This window comes from Dermochelys coriacea, chromosome 14 (genome assembly GCF_009764565.3).
Source record: "Dermochelys coriacea isolate rDerCor1 chromosome 14, rDerCor1.pri.v4, whole genome shotgun sequence".
NCBI lineage: Eukaryota > Metazoa > Chordata > Testudines > Dermochelyidae > Dermochelys > Dermochelys coriacea.
Genome location: NC_050081.1, coordinates 31,531,763 through 31,547,080, shown reverse-complemented (window position 1 = coordinate 31,547,080; position 15,318 = coordinate 31,531,763). Strand labels below are relative to the sequence as shown.

The following is a 15,318-nucleotide window of genomic DNA, read 5'->3' as shown; positions in this document are numbered from 1 at the left end:
ATAATCCCTGAGAGCCCTGAAGCGGCCCGATCCAAACCTCCTGCAGGAGTCTGGCTGGGGTGGATTTGCTGCAGGGAGCCATGGACAGAGACTGGGAGCACTGGTGTCTGAAGGCCATCTTGGGGTATGTCTATCTTCCCAGGACAGATCTTCCCAAGTGAGATCTCTGAGTCTCAGAGCCTGGGTCTCAGGCTGGGGGGGGGGCCAAAAATAGCACTGTAGATGTTCAGGCTTGGGTTGCACGCCCAGACTATGGGAGGGTCTTGGATCCTGGGTGGGAACAGCTACATGGTTACTTCAGTCCATTGACCTGGCCCCTGAGACTCACCTTTGTGGGTTTTTCTTTGTAGTGTTGACATACCCTCTGGGGCTAGGGGCCTGGCACACTAAAAGGGTCACTCCTACGGGACCGGTTACAGGGCAAGGTATAGATCAAATCCTGTGGCTCTGTGACGCTAAGTGACTTAGATGGCTATGTCCCACCATCAAAGGTGATTCATTGACTTTCAGTGAGACTTAGGCTCTTATGTAACTATGTCACTCCTGAATCCCATAGGTACTTTCTGAAAACTTTACCCTTTGGCACTACTGGCCCTAACTCCTGTACTTAGTGTTTTTTTGTTCATTTGTTTGTTTGTTTTTTATAATAATAAGGTTCCTAGCCTTTGTGGTTCTTAAGCTCTAAAATGTGACCAGAGTGTAACCCCTGTGGTGATGTCTGCAGCGAGGCTGAGCCAATTGCTCTGAGATTGGGGGGGAAGCTACCTTATCCATCCCAATTTTAACTCGGAAACTTGACTGCTCGGGGAAGCCCTATACTGCTATTGCCAAATGGGGGGCTCTGGTTTGGGCCCCTGGGTGCTGCTGCCCTTCATTGTGGCTCAGCAGGGGCCCCTACAGAGAGAATCCTTTGAGTCAAGCCCAGGTGAGATCTCCACTTGCCTGAAGGCAGGGAACAGCAGACTCAGGCTGCTGAAAGAGAGAGGCAGAGGCTTTCAATCAGCTGGCTGTTGGGGTGGTAGCTTCTGCTACTGTAGCTTCTGCGGAGAGGGGCACAGGTGACATGGCTAGGACCCTGGCGGCTTTTAATCTGGCCCTAATTGCAGCAATGGGGTGGGGAGTACATTCCAGAGTTGCCAACATCTTTATCACCAGTCTTGTGATATTTGATCAGTCTAAAAGCCCCAGCTCCTGGAGTCATGTGAAACTCTCCACAATCATTTTTTAGAGAAAGAAGTCATCATCCAGTCCCCTGTGTTGCAGAGAAAAGCTTGAACATGTTAACCCCCAAAGGCTCAGAAAGCAAATACAGAGAATCCAGAATTAATTTTTTTAAGGTTGTTTTTTTTTAAGCCACCTGTGACTTTTGGGGGGCCCGACTCATGGTTTTTGAATACATGGGACTGGCAATCTGGAGAGTTGGGGATTTTACTATAAATGCACAACACAAATTCTGTGTACCAAAGGCCATCTAGGATAGTGACGCATGGCCGCGCGGCACGGCTACCTCCCCTCTAAACATGCTAAAGAACCTCAGAAAAGTCAAACATGAATCTCTTGAGTTCCACAGCCAGGAAATTCCCTCTACTGCTCCAGATCACTGTGCACCTACCTATCCTCCACCCCTTCAGAACCCCAATGGAAAGATGCAGTCAGTAATGTTTTGCATTTACCTCGTATTTTCTCCACAGCGGATCTCCAAGCATTTTCAAAGAAGGAGCCAGTGTCATGACTTTTTAATCCTTAAAAGACGCTTAATTTCTTAGATCATGTCGACATGCAGAAGTTGCACTGGTTTAACTTAATTTGGTTTAAAAGCCAATTTAAACCTGGTCTACATTACAACATCAAATCAACCTGTGTCAACTTTGTTTTGCTTGCGTCCACACCTAAATTTGCTGAATTGGTGTAAACCACCTTACTTTGGTTTAAAACTGGTTATATCAGCACAGCTTTACCTGAAAATTTGCCAGTGCAAGGTAAACCATTGTAAAACAAGTTTAAACCAAATTCAGAGTGTCTATACATAAAGCTGCATTGGTTGAATTGAATCACTTTAAAATGTCAACTTTAGCACTTGGTTACATACAAAAGTTGTACTGACTTATCTATACCGCTGTTGACAAAGTTATGTCAGGCCTTATCTACACTACAAATGCTTTGCCCGTACAGATATACAAGCAGACACTCTAGTGTAGACACAGCATATGATAACAGAAGCAGGTTTTCTTTTGGCATAGTAACACCACCTCCCCCACTGACATTAGCCATGTTAACAGGCGTGCTCTTCTGTCAGCATAGCTGTTGGTCACGCCCATGACCAACAGAGCTATGCTGCCAAAACATTGTAGTATAGAGCTGACCTTGGTATAAAAGTACTTATACTGGAATAGCTATACCTGGAGGGAAGGGGAATAAGACCATGTCTACGCTACAAAATTAAGTTGACTGACTTACGTCAGAATACAGCTGCCTCAGTAATTGCATCACTTCTCCGTGTCTACACTTTGCTCCTTGTATTGGTGCGTGTCATGACTAGAAGCCCTTGTATCAACTGTACTGTCAATATGGGGCATTGTGGGATGGGTCCTGAAAGCCAGTAAAAATCAACTTAAGCAATGCAGTGTCTACACTGAGACTGCATTGACCTAACTACATCAACCTTGATTCTACGCTGCTCATGGAGATGGAGTCATTGTAGCGGGGCAGTTACATCCGCGGGAGTGAAATTTAAGTGTAGACACTTCCACACTTAGGTCAAAGTAAGGTGCCTTGTTATCTATGTTACACCAGATTAAGGCACTTTTATATCAATAAACTAGTGAAATTAGTTCATTAGAAAAATCACACTCCAACCATGATAATTACACCGCTATAAAAACCGGGTGTAGACAGGACCTTCATTAAACCAGTGAAACTCTGCCAGGCCTCTGAAATTTTCTGTAATTTTTTCCCCCATTTGCCGTAAAATTTTGAGACTGCAGGTATTTTAATTTTGCGAGTTTGCAGGCAAGGGGAGGGGAGGGCAGGGGATTGAAAATTGGGCCACAGAATAAAATTGGGGGCCTTTTATTTGGTGGTCAGAATAAAATTGGGCCACAGATTTCCAGAGGTGCCTAGGGAATTTGGGTGCCCAGCATGAGCTGCCTGAAAGGGCCAAGCTCCTGCCCTTTGGAAAATTAAACACCTTTAGCAGTCTCAAAGTGGACACCCAAAAGCTGTTCTTTTCTATATACGTTCTTCTATTGCGCTCATCTCCTGAGTATTTGAGCGCCTTCCACCTGGGCACTAAGTGACTTTGGTCTCTCATACAATACCCTAGAGGAGAAACATGTACAGTAGAGTGTCTTGTTTTAGTAAGAGTTTCTAAAACTAATATGCATGTCACTATAGTTTTATGTTCCAGATGGGAGGTCAAAGAAACCCTACACTTGGAGTAGAAGGTGTGAGGTTTAGTACTTGGGGGAGTTCAAATAGCTCGTCACTTATGAAAGGCTTGGCCTGTTAATGGGCTCCTGGTTGATAACTTTAACTGAAGAGAGAGTGCAGTCTCTCTGCTTCGCGGGGGATCCTAAATAAATATTCCACAGAAGTCCTGGATTTGTCTGAACCAGCCCTGAGTTAATGGTACCTGTTCAAATTAAACAGACTCTATTCCAATGAGTATTGTGCTGTATTTCTAATCATGCCAAGTATCCTGGAGTCTGTAAGGCTGGTAAAACTACATTCTATTTTATTTGCCTCCAACAGAAAGCAAGAAAAGTCACAAATAAACCATCGTCTACGACTCAGTGGTGGAGAACTAAACTCGGCACGACGCACTCCAAAAAAAAATAACCAAGAACGCGGCCACAAACAGATCCCAGCTTCCGGAAGCGTCAGACGGACATTCCTACAGGGGTTGGGAGAGGACAGGCCTCTGGGAAGCCAAGCTGGGATCTGGTGACAAAAGGAAGTGATTCCATCCTCAGGGAGCTCAGTTCTGCCGGAGAAATGGCCTTGCTGTGGCCGCTGCCTGCCCGGCATGAACCCCTCATCTGCTGGCAGCTGCTCTCACAGGCAAGGGCAGGTCACAGCAGCATCTGCAGCTCCGATCCGGTGGAGGCTTTTCACACCCTGCAGATGTTAGCTCAGAACCTCAATGACATTTAGGTTCCTCAAATCCACGGATATCAAAGGAATAAATACCTTTGAGGGTCTGGGCCGTCCTGGGTATGTTGCAGGGGGGAAGGGTGTGAATGCAGCAGAGTCTCTGTTTAAATCTCCATTATCCCTACATAGGACCCCATAACAAATGGGGGCGGGGGGAAGATGACTAGCTGGCCTGCCAGGTTTTTTGTCTCTGTGACTGGGGGCGGGCCAGGTCAGTTGATTTCTTCAGCTTCCTTCTCATCGCCGCCCAGCCTCATCCTTTCAGAAATCAGGGGGCGCTGACACCCTGCCCCCATCACCACCTCCGTCACTCACCTGTAGCTCTTTAGAATTCAGGGATGGCTTCCCCTGACATTTCTTCTCTATCCACAGTGCAACGAGTTCACAGTTCTCAGCCTCAGCTGTCTGGTCTGCATGAGCTAACCCTGCAGTCTCCCAGTTCTGTATCCCCCCCGACTGCATCTTGCATCACTGTAGGGAACAGGCAGTAATTTCCAACCCTGTTCCTGTTGCTGCCTCTCGGAGGGCGACGGCGATGCTCACAGGTTAACAGCATGGGAGGCGACAGTGCCAGGATGACGCTCAGAAATCAGTGGGGTGGGAGGTGACAATATAAATGTGACACTCATAGGTTAACAGGGTTTGGGGCTACAGTATAAATGTAACACTCTGAGTGACTGAAGTGGGATTATCTGCCTACTAAGGCTTTTCCCCTCTTCCTTGGGAAGCACCGTAGAAAACAGCTCTTCTCCATTATGCTGTGTGAATTCATCCCCATGGCACAGAGACTGAGGCAAAGACCTGTCAGCCCAGGCCCTTGGCCTCTCGTGCTCTGAGCTAGGGTCAGGAGCAGGTGGGTCTCTGTCTCTATGGGAGATTCACACGTGCTCTGAGACATCTGGAAATGCCTTTCGAGGGACTAGGGTTGCCACCCCGCCAGGACTGTCCTGGAGTCTCCAGGAATTAAAGATTAATTTTTAATTGAAGATTACATCATGTGATGAAACCTCCAGGAATACATCCCACCAAAACTGGCAACCCTACTGTGAGACACGGAATCCCAGGGCAGCTGCGCCAAGGGTTATTTATACTGCATCTGAGTGTGACGTTTATATTGTTCCCCCACTGTTAGCTTCCATGTATCACATTTATACTGTTCCCCCATCCCATTAGCCACCAAGTTGCCTATCTATACCATCCCTCTATCCTGTTAGCCTCTGAGCCTCACATTTATATCGTTCCCCACCACACACGCTCTTTTTAGCCTCCGACTGTCATGTTTATCCTATCCCCTTTTGCTCCCTCCACCCTGCAGCCCAGTCAGTGCATCCCCTCAGGGTTCCTCCTCCCCATGGCTCCTCTGGTGTTTGATGAGGTTGGCCCGGCGAGTGAATCCTTTCCTGCACCGGGAGCACTTATAGGGTTTGCCGCCCATGTGGGTCCGCTGGTGGATGATGAGGTCGAGAGTGAGGCCGAAGGCCTTCCCGCACTCGCTACACTTGTAGGGCCGCTTGCCCAGGTGGCTGCGCTGGTGCTTGGTGAGATGCGAACTCTGGCTGAAGGATTCCCCGCACTCGGGGCATTTGAAAGGCTTTTCTCCGGTGTGGATGCGCCGATGCCGTTCCAGGTGGGAGACCCAGGCGAAGCCTTTCCCGCAGTCACCGCACTTGTAGCTCTTCTCCGCTGCGTGGCCCTGCTGGTGGGCCAGGAAGGCGGCGTTGTCCCCAAAGCGCTTGCCGCAGTCCCCACACTTGTAAGGCCGGTCGGGGGAGTGGGTCTTGCGGTGCTGGAGCAGGTGGGCTTTCTGGGCGAAGCGCTCCCCGCAGCTAGTGCAGGGGAAGGGGCGCTCGCCCGTGTGGACTCGCCGGTGCCGCTCCAGGTGAGAGGCCCAGACGAAGCCTTTGCCGCAGTCACCGCAGCGGTGGGCCCTCTCTCGCCGGTGGGAGCGCTGGTGCCGGGCCAGGGCCGGGCCAGCCCGGAAGCACTTCCCGCAGTCGCCGCAGCGCAGGGGTTTCTTACCCAGGTGGATCCGCTTGTGGCGGGCCAGGTCCGAGCTCTGACAGAAACTTTTCCCGCAGTGCGGGCAGCGGTAGGGGCGCTCTCCTGTGTGGCTGCGCCGGTGCTTTGCCAGATGGGAGCTCTGGCTGAAGGATTCCCCGCACTCGGGGCATTTGAAGGGCTTTTCGCCGGTGTGGATGCGCTGGTGCCGCTCCAGGTGGGAGGCCCAAATGAAGCCCTTGCCACAGTGGCTGCACTTGTGGGGTTTGTCCGCCGCGTGGCCCTGCTGGTGGGCGGCCAGCTCGTCAGGCTGGGCAAAGCGTTTCCCGCAGTCACCACACTTATGGGGCCGGTCGCTGGTGTGGGTGCGGCGGTGCTGCAGCAGGTGGGAGCTCTGACTGTAGCATTCCCCGCACTCGGGGCAGCGGAAGGGGCGCTCGCCGGTGTGGATGCGCCGGTGCCGCTCCAGGTGCGAGGCCCAGATGAAGCTCTTGCCGCAGTCCTGGCAGCGGAAGGGTTTGGCGCGCTCCTCGGCTGGCTTGCCCTTACGCTGCCGGCCCCCAGCCACCCCACACTTGAAACTCTTCCTGCAGTCACCACAGCGAGTCTGGGCCACCGTGCCCTTCGGCTTCCTCAGGCCCGGACCGCGCTGCGTGGCTTTGTCATGCTTCTTCCCTGGCTGGGCTTTCTTTTGTTCATCGGAGCCGGCAGGGCTCTTTTCCCACTCAGGGTTCTGAGACATGCGTGGTTCCAGCTCCTCTGAGCCTTCCTCCTCCTCTTCCTCTTCCTCCTCATCAGCATCCTCTTCCTCGTTGTCGCTCACCAAACCATCAGCTGCTGGGATAAAGGGAGAGAGAGTCCAGGCATGAGTCACTCCCTGCATGGGGTGTGGGGGGGAAGGAACCCGGATTTCCCCAAAGAAGAGAGAGGAAGGGGTTTATTCTGCCTTCACATCCCATCTGAAGACTCCAGGGAAGGGAGCTGCTGCCAGGTATGAGCCAGGACGGTTGGGGAACCATGACCGACGTCTGCCACAAATACACATCTGGAGTTAGTTGAAAAGCGACAATTATGATTTGTGAGAATTCTTTTTGAAATGGTTTTTAATTTTAATGTTGTTTAATTTCCCACACCAAAAATGTCACTGTAAGAACATGAAGTCAGAAAAGTCACAGAATTTAAGACTAAAAAGGGACCCACAGGGACATCTAGTCTGAAATCCCTTTCTCTCAATTTTCAGTTTTCGAAAAACCATCTGCAGTTTAAAACTTTGAGCTGTCTCTAAAAATGATCAGTTTTCATAAATCAACCAACTGACTAACCAATTTATTGCAAAACAGTTTTTTTAAGAAAGGCAGATTATTTTGATTTTCCAGTTTTGGGTTGAAAAAGTGGAAATTCTGACCAAAATGAAGATTTCCTGCAAAAATGTTTGTTTTGGTGAAAACGCTCCTTTTTTTGGTCCTCCCTCTTAAAAAAAAAAAAAAAAAAATTAATGAGCAAATTCCAACCAGCTATAGCCACAACACCTGCTGCGGGCTACAAACCTGACCCGGGTGGGAGGAGGCAGAAGCGGGGAGCTCATGGGAATTCCAGCGGCTGTGTCATTTGTGCCCCGTTGACCCAGGTGGATGGGCCGGAGGAGTCTGATTCACCCGGTTGCTCACCTGCGTGGGCTCCTCGGGGGCTCTCCCGTCCCTGGAAATCCCGGGCGGATGGATCCTCGCCTCGTTCCATCCAGGAGATCAGGTCGGGTTTAGAAATCGGAAATAGTGCTCGTGGGGGAAAAACAGGTGATATCAGGGTTCATTAGCTGTCTCTACTCCAGCTCCTTGCCCTCTGATTCTGTCTCTCTGGCTGCCCCCTTGTCCTGGGGATCTCTTTTCTTCTCCAGCTCTTCGCTGGCTCAGCTGTTCAACAGCTGAGTCCCTCTCTCCTGGCCTGATCTTTGTGATGTGTTCTCTCTCTCTTTCCGATCCAGGCCTCATCTCATTTCCCTGTCCCCTAGTTCATCCTCCTGCCCCTGCCACTCACAACTTCCCGAACTCCTCTGGTCTCTTTCTCCCCTTAACTCTACTGACTCCAAGCTCACAGCCTTCAAGTCCATGCCTTCTTCTTCTAAACTTGCTTACTGTCATTCTTCTCTGTCCATCTCCTCCAAACCTCCCTGTCCTCTGGCCTATCGTCTGGTCTTTATAGCCTGCCCAGCTCTAGAAGAAGACCATACATGTTGCTGTTCTGTCCACTCTGCGGCCCTGACTGCACCAGAGAAATTAACCATGCTAAGAGCCGTTTCAACCTCCCCGCACGCTTGTAGCATGCCCTGGGTCTGCTTGCAAATGTGCTGGGCACAGTTATGACCTGGGCTATGTGAGTAAGGACTTTCCAGGGCTGAAGTCTGACCTGCATTAATCTTCTTAGCATATGCGCGACATGCCTCAGGGGCATGCATATGCGCGACATGCCTCAGGGGGCATGTGACCAGGGTTCATCACCGAATTGGGCCTGTTGGTTGGATCATTAGCTTCCCCGGGCCGGGTACTGACAGGGAAGGCGATGTGAACACTGATCAACACCTCTCCCTGATGTTAGTACTGCAGGGAAGGTAAGCTAGGCACAACTGCCCGACTAGTCCTGCGGCCGAACCACAGCCGGTCCTGTGGACACTGCGCCGGGCTGGCAGTCGGGATGCTCGGATTCTATTCCTGGGTGACCTCGGGCAAGTCACTGCCTCTGTTTTCCCTCCCACCCTTTATCTATTTGAAGTACAAAGTCTTCAGGGCAGGCATCCCCACCAGCTAGGTTTGAAGGTGAGGCAAAGTACAACAGAACCCCAATCTTGGTTGGGGTCACTCCAAGTGACAAAAATAACAGCAGCGTCCGTAGATTCTCCAGCTGCCGGAGAGGCTACCCAGAGGGCACTGCCGTTTGGGAGGTGAATGCAGGACAAACTTGCAGTGGTTCAGTAAGCCAGGAGAGCACTGAGATCCTTGGGATTACAGCTGTTCAGCTCGAATGGCTTCATTCTCTGGTGTAGACCAAAGGCCTTGACTGTGTCATCCCGCTCTGCACTAGGCCGAGCCATCCTCCCCTTTTGTCCTCTGACTCCATGGACACCTTCCTTCCCCCTGGCCTAGAGCGTGTAGACTATCAATAAAAAAAGCAGATTTTGCACTAAATCTATAAATGACTCAGATTTCAGTTTGCTGCTGTTCACAAGGCTGTATTATGGACCGTTCGCAGCAGCCGAGGAGTGGCAATGTGGTCAGTAAGGAGACCCAGGTTTAATTCCTGGTTCTTCCACTCATTTTACCCCAGGCATCCTCTGTAAAAAAAAAACAGAGCTAACGATGCTCTCCTGCAAACGCTGGGAAAGCCAACCCAGAGCTGTTTGTGGTGGGAGTGGAGTCCAAGCACCTACAACCAATGTTAGCATGTCTGGGACCATCCAGGGTGCCTGAATTCCCATGCATTAGCCTGGGCAGTTTGGGGCCCTGACAGATGCTATCCAGCCAGTTCCTCCTGGTTACTGAACTGGGAAACTGACAGTATTTTTACTTTGCCTCAGATCTTCAGTTCACCACCTCAGTTTCTTCGGATTCCTCCTTTCAATCCCCATCGCCTCCTGCCTGCCAGCCCTTTTTATCCTGCGCCACAATCTCTTTCCTCTGGTGCCTCCCCTTTCAGGCAGGCCTCTGTTCCCCTCCATTCTAGATGATTTCTCCATCCTCCCCACTCCCTCCATCCCAGCTCCTAAATACCTTTGAGGTTCTGAGCTTCTGTGCTCCGCTTACATCCAGCCCAACTTCCCCCCTCTCCACTAGCCGAGCTAGCAACCAGCTCCTGGCCTGGCCTATCCCCCCAAACACATCCTCATTGCATTCTCCGCTGTCACAGCCCGGACCCCATTTCCCCCAGGCCTTTCCTGAATGGAGAGTCCAGGACGCTGTTCCCTCCGCGTCCTTCTCCCACCGCACTCTGGACTTGTGGCCTCTATCCTCAGCCCCCTCCTTGCTCCACAGTTTTGGCCATCGTCCGGTCCCCTCTGCCTCTCCCAAGTATCCCCTTGCCCCGGCATCAGACCCCTCCTCCCACAGCCTCCAGCTCCCACGGAGAGAGCGGGTTGAAAAATGAACAAATAAATCAATATTCAGGCAAAAAATTTCAAATTTGTTCTCATCTCAGTGTCCCATATTTTTAAAAATTCAATTTTCCTCCAAAACATGTATGGAAATTGTTCATTTCCCCCCAAAATTCCATTTCTTGGGAAACAAAAAAACCCCGTTGATAATGGTTTTGATACAAATTTCAGGAAAAAAACAAGTATCCAAAAAAGTGCCCCCCCCCCCAAAAAAAACCAACAACTGAAAATTCTTTGAGGGAAAAGAATTATTTTAGGGAGGCGGAGAGAAGCCGTCTCTTCCTAAGAAAAACCATCTGGTTTGAGCACCTCTAGCCCTGTGTCCTTTCCACTTATTCAGCCCCTGGCTACTTCCTGCTGCTCCTTAATCCTATGACAGCTCCTCAGTCTTCTCTTCACTGTCAGCAAAGCATAGTTCTCTGTGGCAAGTTGCTTAGGATTCATGAAACGTTTAATACTCAGTCAAGGATTCCCATGGGGCTTTCTAGCCACACAGGAATGACACCTGCTTCCTCACATCCGGCTTCCTAGGCTGCAGCTCCCTGCCTTTCTTCTCCGCCCCGTCCCATCTTCATGGAGAGGGGAAAGCGGGGCGGGTGGGTGGGAAGGAGTGGATTTAAGTTGGAGAGAAGAGAAGGGAGAGGTGAAAAGAGTTCCTCACCCAGGGACATCAGGGTCTCATAGCTTTCCTGCATGACGTCCCGGTACAGGGCTCTCTGCCGCGGATCCAGCATCACCCAGGGCTCCATGGTGAAACAGTTGCCTCCTCTAACGTGACCAGTGGCTGTAACGACAAATGCCCCCTGCTCAGTACCTGCAGCCCGTCTCCCATATGTTGCACCTGTCAGCGAGTGGCTGGCTCCTTGGAAAAGAAGTGGATCCAGCACCCCTATACCACGGGTGGCCAGACCTCCCGATAGCAGGGGCTTTGTCTTATATACACAGCTACTCTCCCCACTCCCCGAAAAAATGGGTCCCAATTTTTCACTCTTGCTATCTGATCACCCTAGCAGCACAGGTGTGTCCCACTGGGGCTAATCCATGGAGACCCGGGAGCAGGAGGTCGGCTCCCAGGGAAGGGCTCCCAAGGAAGAGCTCTGCTGAGGTGCAGGGGGGAAGCGGCAGAAAATTAGAAAGGTTTGCTGGCTCTTTCTAGGAACAGAGAGAAAGACACAGGGAAGGGGTAGGTGAGAGACAGCTGAGAAGAGGCTGAAAGAGGCAGGAGGGGCAGGTGAGAGATGCCTGAGCAGGGAGCGGGGTATGAGGTGTGTCGTTCGACTGCGTTCGACTCTGGGGGGAATGGACTGTGTTTGGGGCTATTTTGTACCGTGTGGGATAATAAAGGGTAGGGGTAATATTGGACACAGGAGAACATGCGGTGGAGTCTGAGAAGGGGAACCAGATGGCGGGGTGCCTGCAGGGCCGTGCCATGAGGGGGCGTTTGGAGATGGTAACACCGTGACAACGTCCCTCAGAGAACAGGCCTGGCTTCATGCAGGTATACCAGGGGATGAATCTGCCGCAGCCTTTGCATGGACAGAGCCGGTCCTTTTGCTCGGGCCTAGATGGTGGCCCTTGGTCCCTGCTCACTGCAGACCCACCTCCCACGCAAATCAGCCAACACCACGCTGCCTCACCCTGCACTTTCCTCTCTTTGGCCGCCGCAGCTCCATAGCTGCTAACCAGTCCCGTGTTTGAGACCCTCAGGGCTGGTCTACACTGAAAACTTACATCGGTCTAATTATGTTGGTCAGAGGTGTGAAAAATCCACACCCTTGAGAGACGTAGTGAAGCCAAGCTAACCTAACCTAGACAGCATTAGGTCCATGGATGTGGATTAGCTACAGTGACGGGAGAACCCCTCCTATTGCTGTAGTGAGCATTTACACGGAAGCCCTACAGCAGTGGAGCTGCAGCGGTGTCACTGTAGTATTTAAGTGTGGATGTACCCTGAGAGCTCCCTGCCATACAGAGGAAAGGGCTGAGTCCCAGGGTATTCCAGGGTTTATTCCATTGACAGGTTAATGTCTACAACCCTCCACAACAGGCCCATTCCCAAAACTCAGACCCGGAGTCACACAAGTCACAGCAGACTTGTCATGCCCTTTCCTCCCTTCCTTCCCCTGGTGCATTTACTGTCCCTTTCCTCCTCCAGCAGCAAGCTAAAAATACTCTCACTGAGCTGAACAGAACTTGCTCCATGCCCCAGGAGGGTTGGGAGGATTGGAGCGAAACGGGGCCATTATGCTGCAGTCGGTCAGGCAGAGAAAGGCGACTGGGGAGGTTTCAGAAGGTGCTTGAGTCCACTTCGCCCCCTAGGCTGTTTCCTTGCAGACAGACACTAGGCTGGGGTGGGCAAACTTTTTGGCCCGAGGGCTACATCAGGGTTGCAAAACTGTATGGAGGGCTGGGTAGGGAAGGCTGTGCCTCCCCAAACAGCCTGGCCGCAGCCCCCTATCTGCCCCCTCCCACTTTCCGCCCCCTGACTGTCCCCCTCAGAACCTCTGACCCATCCAACCCCCCCACCCACTCCTTGTCCCCTGACCGCCCCCTCCCAGGACCCCCCCGCCCCTAACTGCCACCCGGGACCCCATCCCCTATCCAACCCCCCTGCTCCCTGATTTCCCCGACTCTTACCTACACCCCCACCCCGACAGGCCCCCTGGGACTCCCATGCCTATCTAACTGCCCCCTGCTCCCTGTCCCGACTGCCCTGACCCCTATCCACACCCCCGCCCCTAACTGCTCCCCGGGACCCCACCCCCATCCAACCGCTCCCTGTCCCCTGACTGCCTCTGGGACCCCCTGCCCCTTATCCAACCCCCCTCTCCCCCTTACCATGCTGCTCAGAGCAGCAGGAGCTCGCAGCTCAGGGGGAGCTCAGGAGCAGGGCAGGACGGTCCCGCAGGCCGGATGTCACCCGTAGTTTGCCCACCTCTGCACTAGGCTCTGCCATAGGTGCTGGAACTAGGGGTGCTGGGTTTGAAGTCATTTCCACCATTTAAAGGGTTTACAGTTTTGTTTAATGGCTTTCAGCACCCCCACTGTACAAATTATTCCAGCACCTATGGGCTCTGCCTTGCTGGGAAAACACTGAGGGCTTGTCTACATGACATGTTATGTTGGTGTAATTTATGTCACTTGGTTGGGGGGGGGGGGTGAATAAGCCACGCCCCTTGAACAATGTAAATTACACTGACCTAAGCTCCGGTGTGGACAGTGCTATCTGGGTGGGAGAGCTTTTCCTGCCGGCATAGCTACTGCCTCTTGTGGAGATGGTTTTATTATGCTGACGGGACAGCTCTCTCCCGTCAGCTTAGAGCATCTTCACCAGACGCCCTGAGCAGCTGCACCACTGCAGCGCTTCTAGTGTAGACGAGCCCCCTGTGTCACTTTAGCAGACCCGGCCTCACCCATCAGCACTAAAGCCACCCAAACATTTTAAACCCAGCCAGGAACAGAACCTCTTACCCACGTGCTAGAAAAGAGCGGAACCCAAGAAGCTGCCTGTTCTGTGGGACTCCCCTTGGGTACAGGCAGAACAGCGCAGGGACCAGGCAGAATTGGCTTTTCCTCCCTCTCTCTCTGCTCCTCACCTTGTTCATGGGAAAGTGAATCTGCCCAGGAGCCCTGAGGTAAGCTCTGAAAATGGTCAGCTACTCTCTTGATCCAGAGAACCCCACCAAATCATGCAAGTCAAGGGGTTCTAACCTTCGAGTCCACTTCAAGAACACTCGTGAGACAGCTCAAACTATCAAGGGCATGCATATCCGGAAAGCCACTAAATACTTAAAGGATGTGACCCTAAAAAAGCAGTGTATTCCTTTCCATCGTTACAATGGTGGAGTTGGCAGATGTGCTCAGGCCAAGCAATGGGGCTGGAAACAGGGGCGTTGGCCTAAAAAGAGTGCGGAGTTCCTACTGCATATGCTCAAAAATGCTGAGAGTAATGCTGAACTCAAGGGTCTTGATGTGAATTCTCTGGTACTTGAGCACATCCAGGTCAACAAGGCCCCCAAAATGTGCAGGCGTACCTACAGAGCTCATGGTTGTATCAACCCCTACTTGAGCTCCCCCTGGTCATATTGAGATGATTCTCCCTGAGAAGGAGCAGATTGTTCCAAAGCCAGAAAAGAAAGTTGCTCAGAAGAAAAAGATCTCCCAGAAGAAGCTGAAGAAGCAAAAACTTATGGCTCAGGAGTAAATCTGACAAAACAGATGTACAGAAATAAAAAAGAAAACGCTGCAGTAAATGAGTCTGGGCAGGTTTGGTTCCCGGGGCTTCCCAGTGTGACACTTTCACGACTGGCAGTTTGGTCCTGCCCTGCTCCCAGCAGGGATCCTTGCTCCCCTGCAGAAGGGGCGTGTGTGTGTGGGGGTGTAGTATGGCGCTGGGTTAGGCAGCCGGGGGGGCTCTCTGCTCCCTCTGAACCCAACAGCAGCCTGCGGGAGGGTGATAACAAGCAGGGGGCTGAATAGGAGGGTCTATAGCCTGGCCATGGGGACAGAAGATGAGGTAGGGACTGACAGGGGACTGGACAGAATTGGGGAGGAAGGGGTAAAATGGGGGGGGCTGCCTCAGATCCCTACAAGGCCCACCCAACCAGCCTCAGGATCCCCCTACACCCACAACAACCTGTTACCCCGGTTACCCCAGGCTCCCCACATGTTACCTAGGGTGCTATGGGTTGTCCCCTCCTCGGTGGCCTCTGACTCCGTGCTATACCCTGGTCCCCAGGGGTGCTCTGGGTTCATCCTCACCCCCCTTTGTTTGGGGAGATGTGGGGAACCCCCAGCAATGGTTCGAGACCTGGGGGAACCCCCCAAAGGGGAATTTTCTAACCATGCGTCACTGGCAAGACTCATCACCCAGAGAGTGGGCGCAACACTGGGCCCCTTTGGGAGCCCATAATAACCTCCCTCCCCACTGATTGCTCCTGCTGCCCCTGCCAGTCTCTGCCCCCGTCTCCCTCCTGCCCCCTCCCCTCGGGCTGGGAGACTCTGGCCCTGGCCCGGCCCGGCCGGGG

The 15,318-nt window shown here is 52.2% G+C and overlaps 2 protein-coding genes across 2 annotated transcripts in view; one reads left to right on the top strand and one right to left on the bottom strand.

Annotated features, from left to right (window-relative positions):
* Positions 1-2,783: 2,783 nt before the first annotated feature.
* LOC119842474 (zinc finger protein CKR1-like) overlaps positions 2,784-15,318 on the bottom strand; it is a 28,963-nt gene continuing 16,428 nt past the window's right edge. Inside the window, exons 3-5 of the mRNA XM_038370657.2 lie at positions 10,953-11,075; positions 7,818-7,925; positions 2,784-6,987 (exon numbers count right to left, since the gene is read on the bottom strand). Of these exons, the coding sequence (XP_038226585.1) occupies positions 5,486-6,987; positions 7,818-7,925; positions 10,953-11,040 (1,698 nt within the window). The 5' untranslated portion in view covers positions 11,041-11,075 and the 3' untranslated portion in view covers positions 2,784-5,485. The remainder of the gene's footprint in view (positions 6,988-7,817; positions 7,926-10,952; positions 11,076-15,318) is intronic.
* Positions 13,910-14,533, top strand: LOC119842522 (60S ribosomal protein L17-like). Its single transcript, XM_038370789.2, is given in 2 exon segments — positions 13,910-14,371; positions 14,373-14,533. Coding segments are annotated over 2 exon segments (555 nt in total). The 5' UTR covers positions 13,910-13,939; the 3' UTR covers positions 14,496-14,533.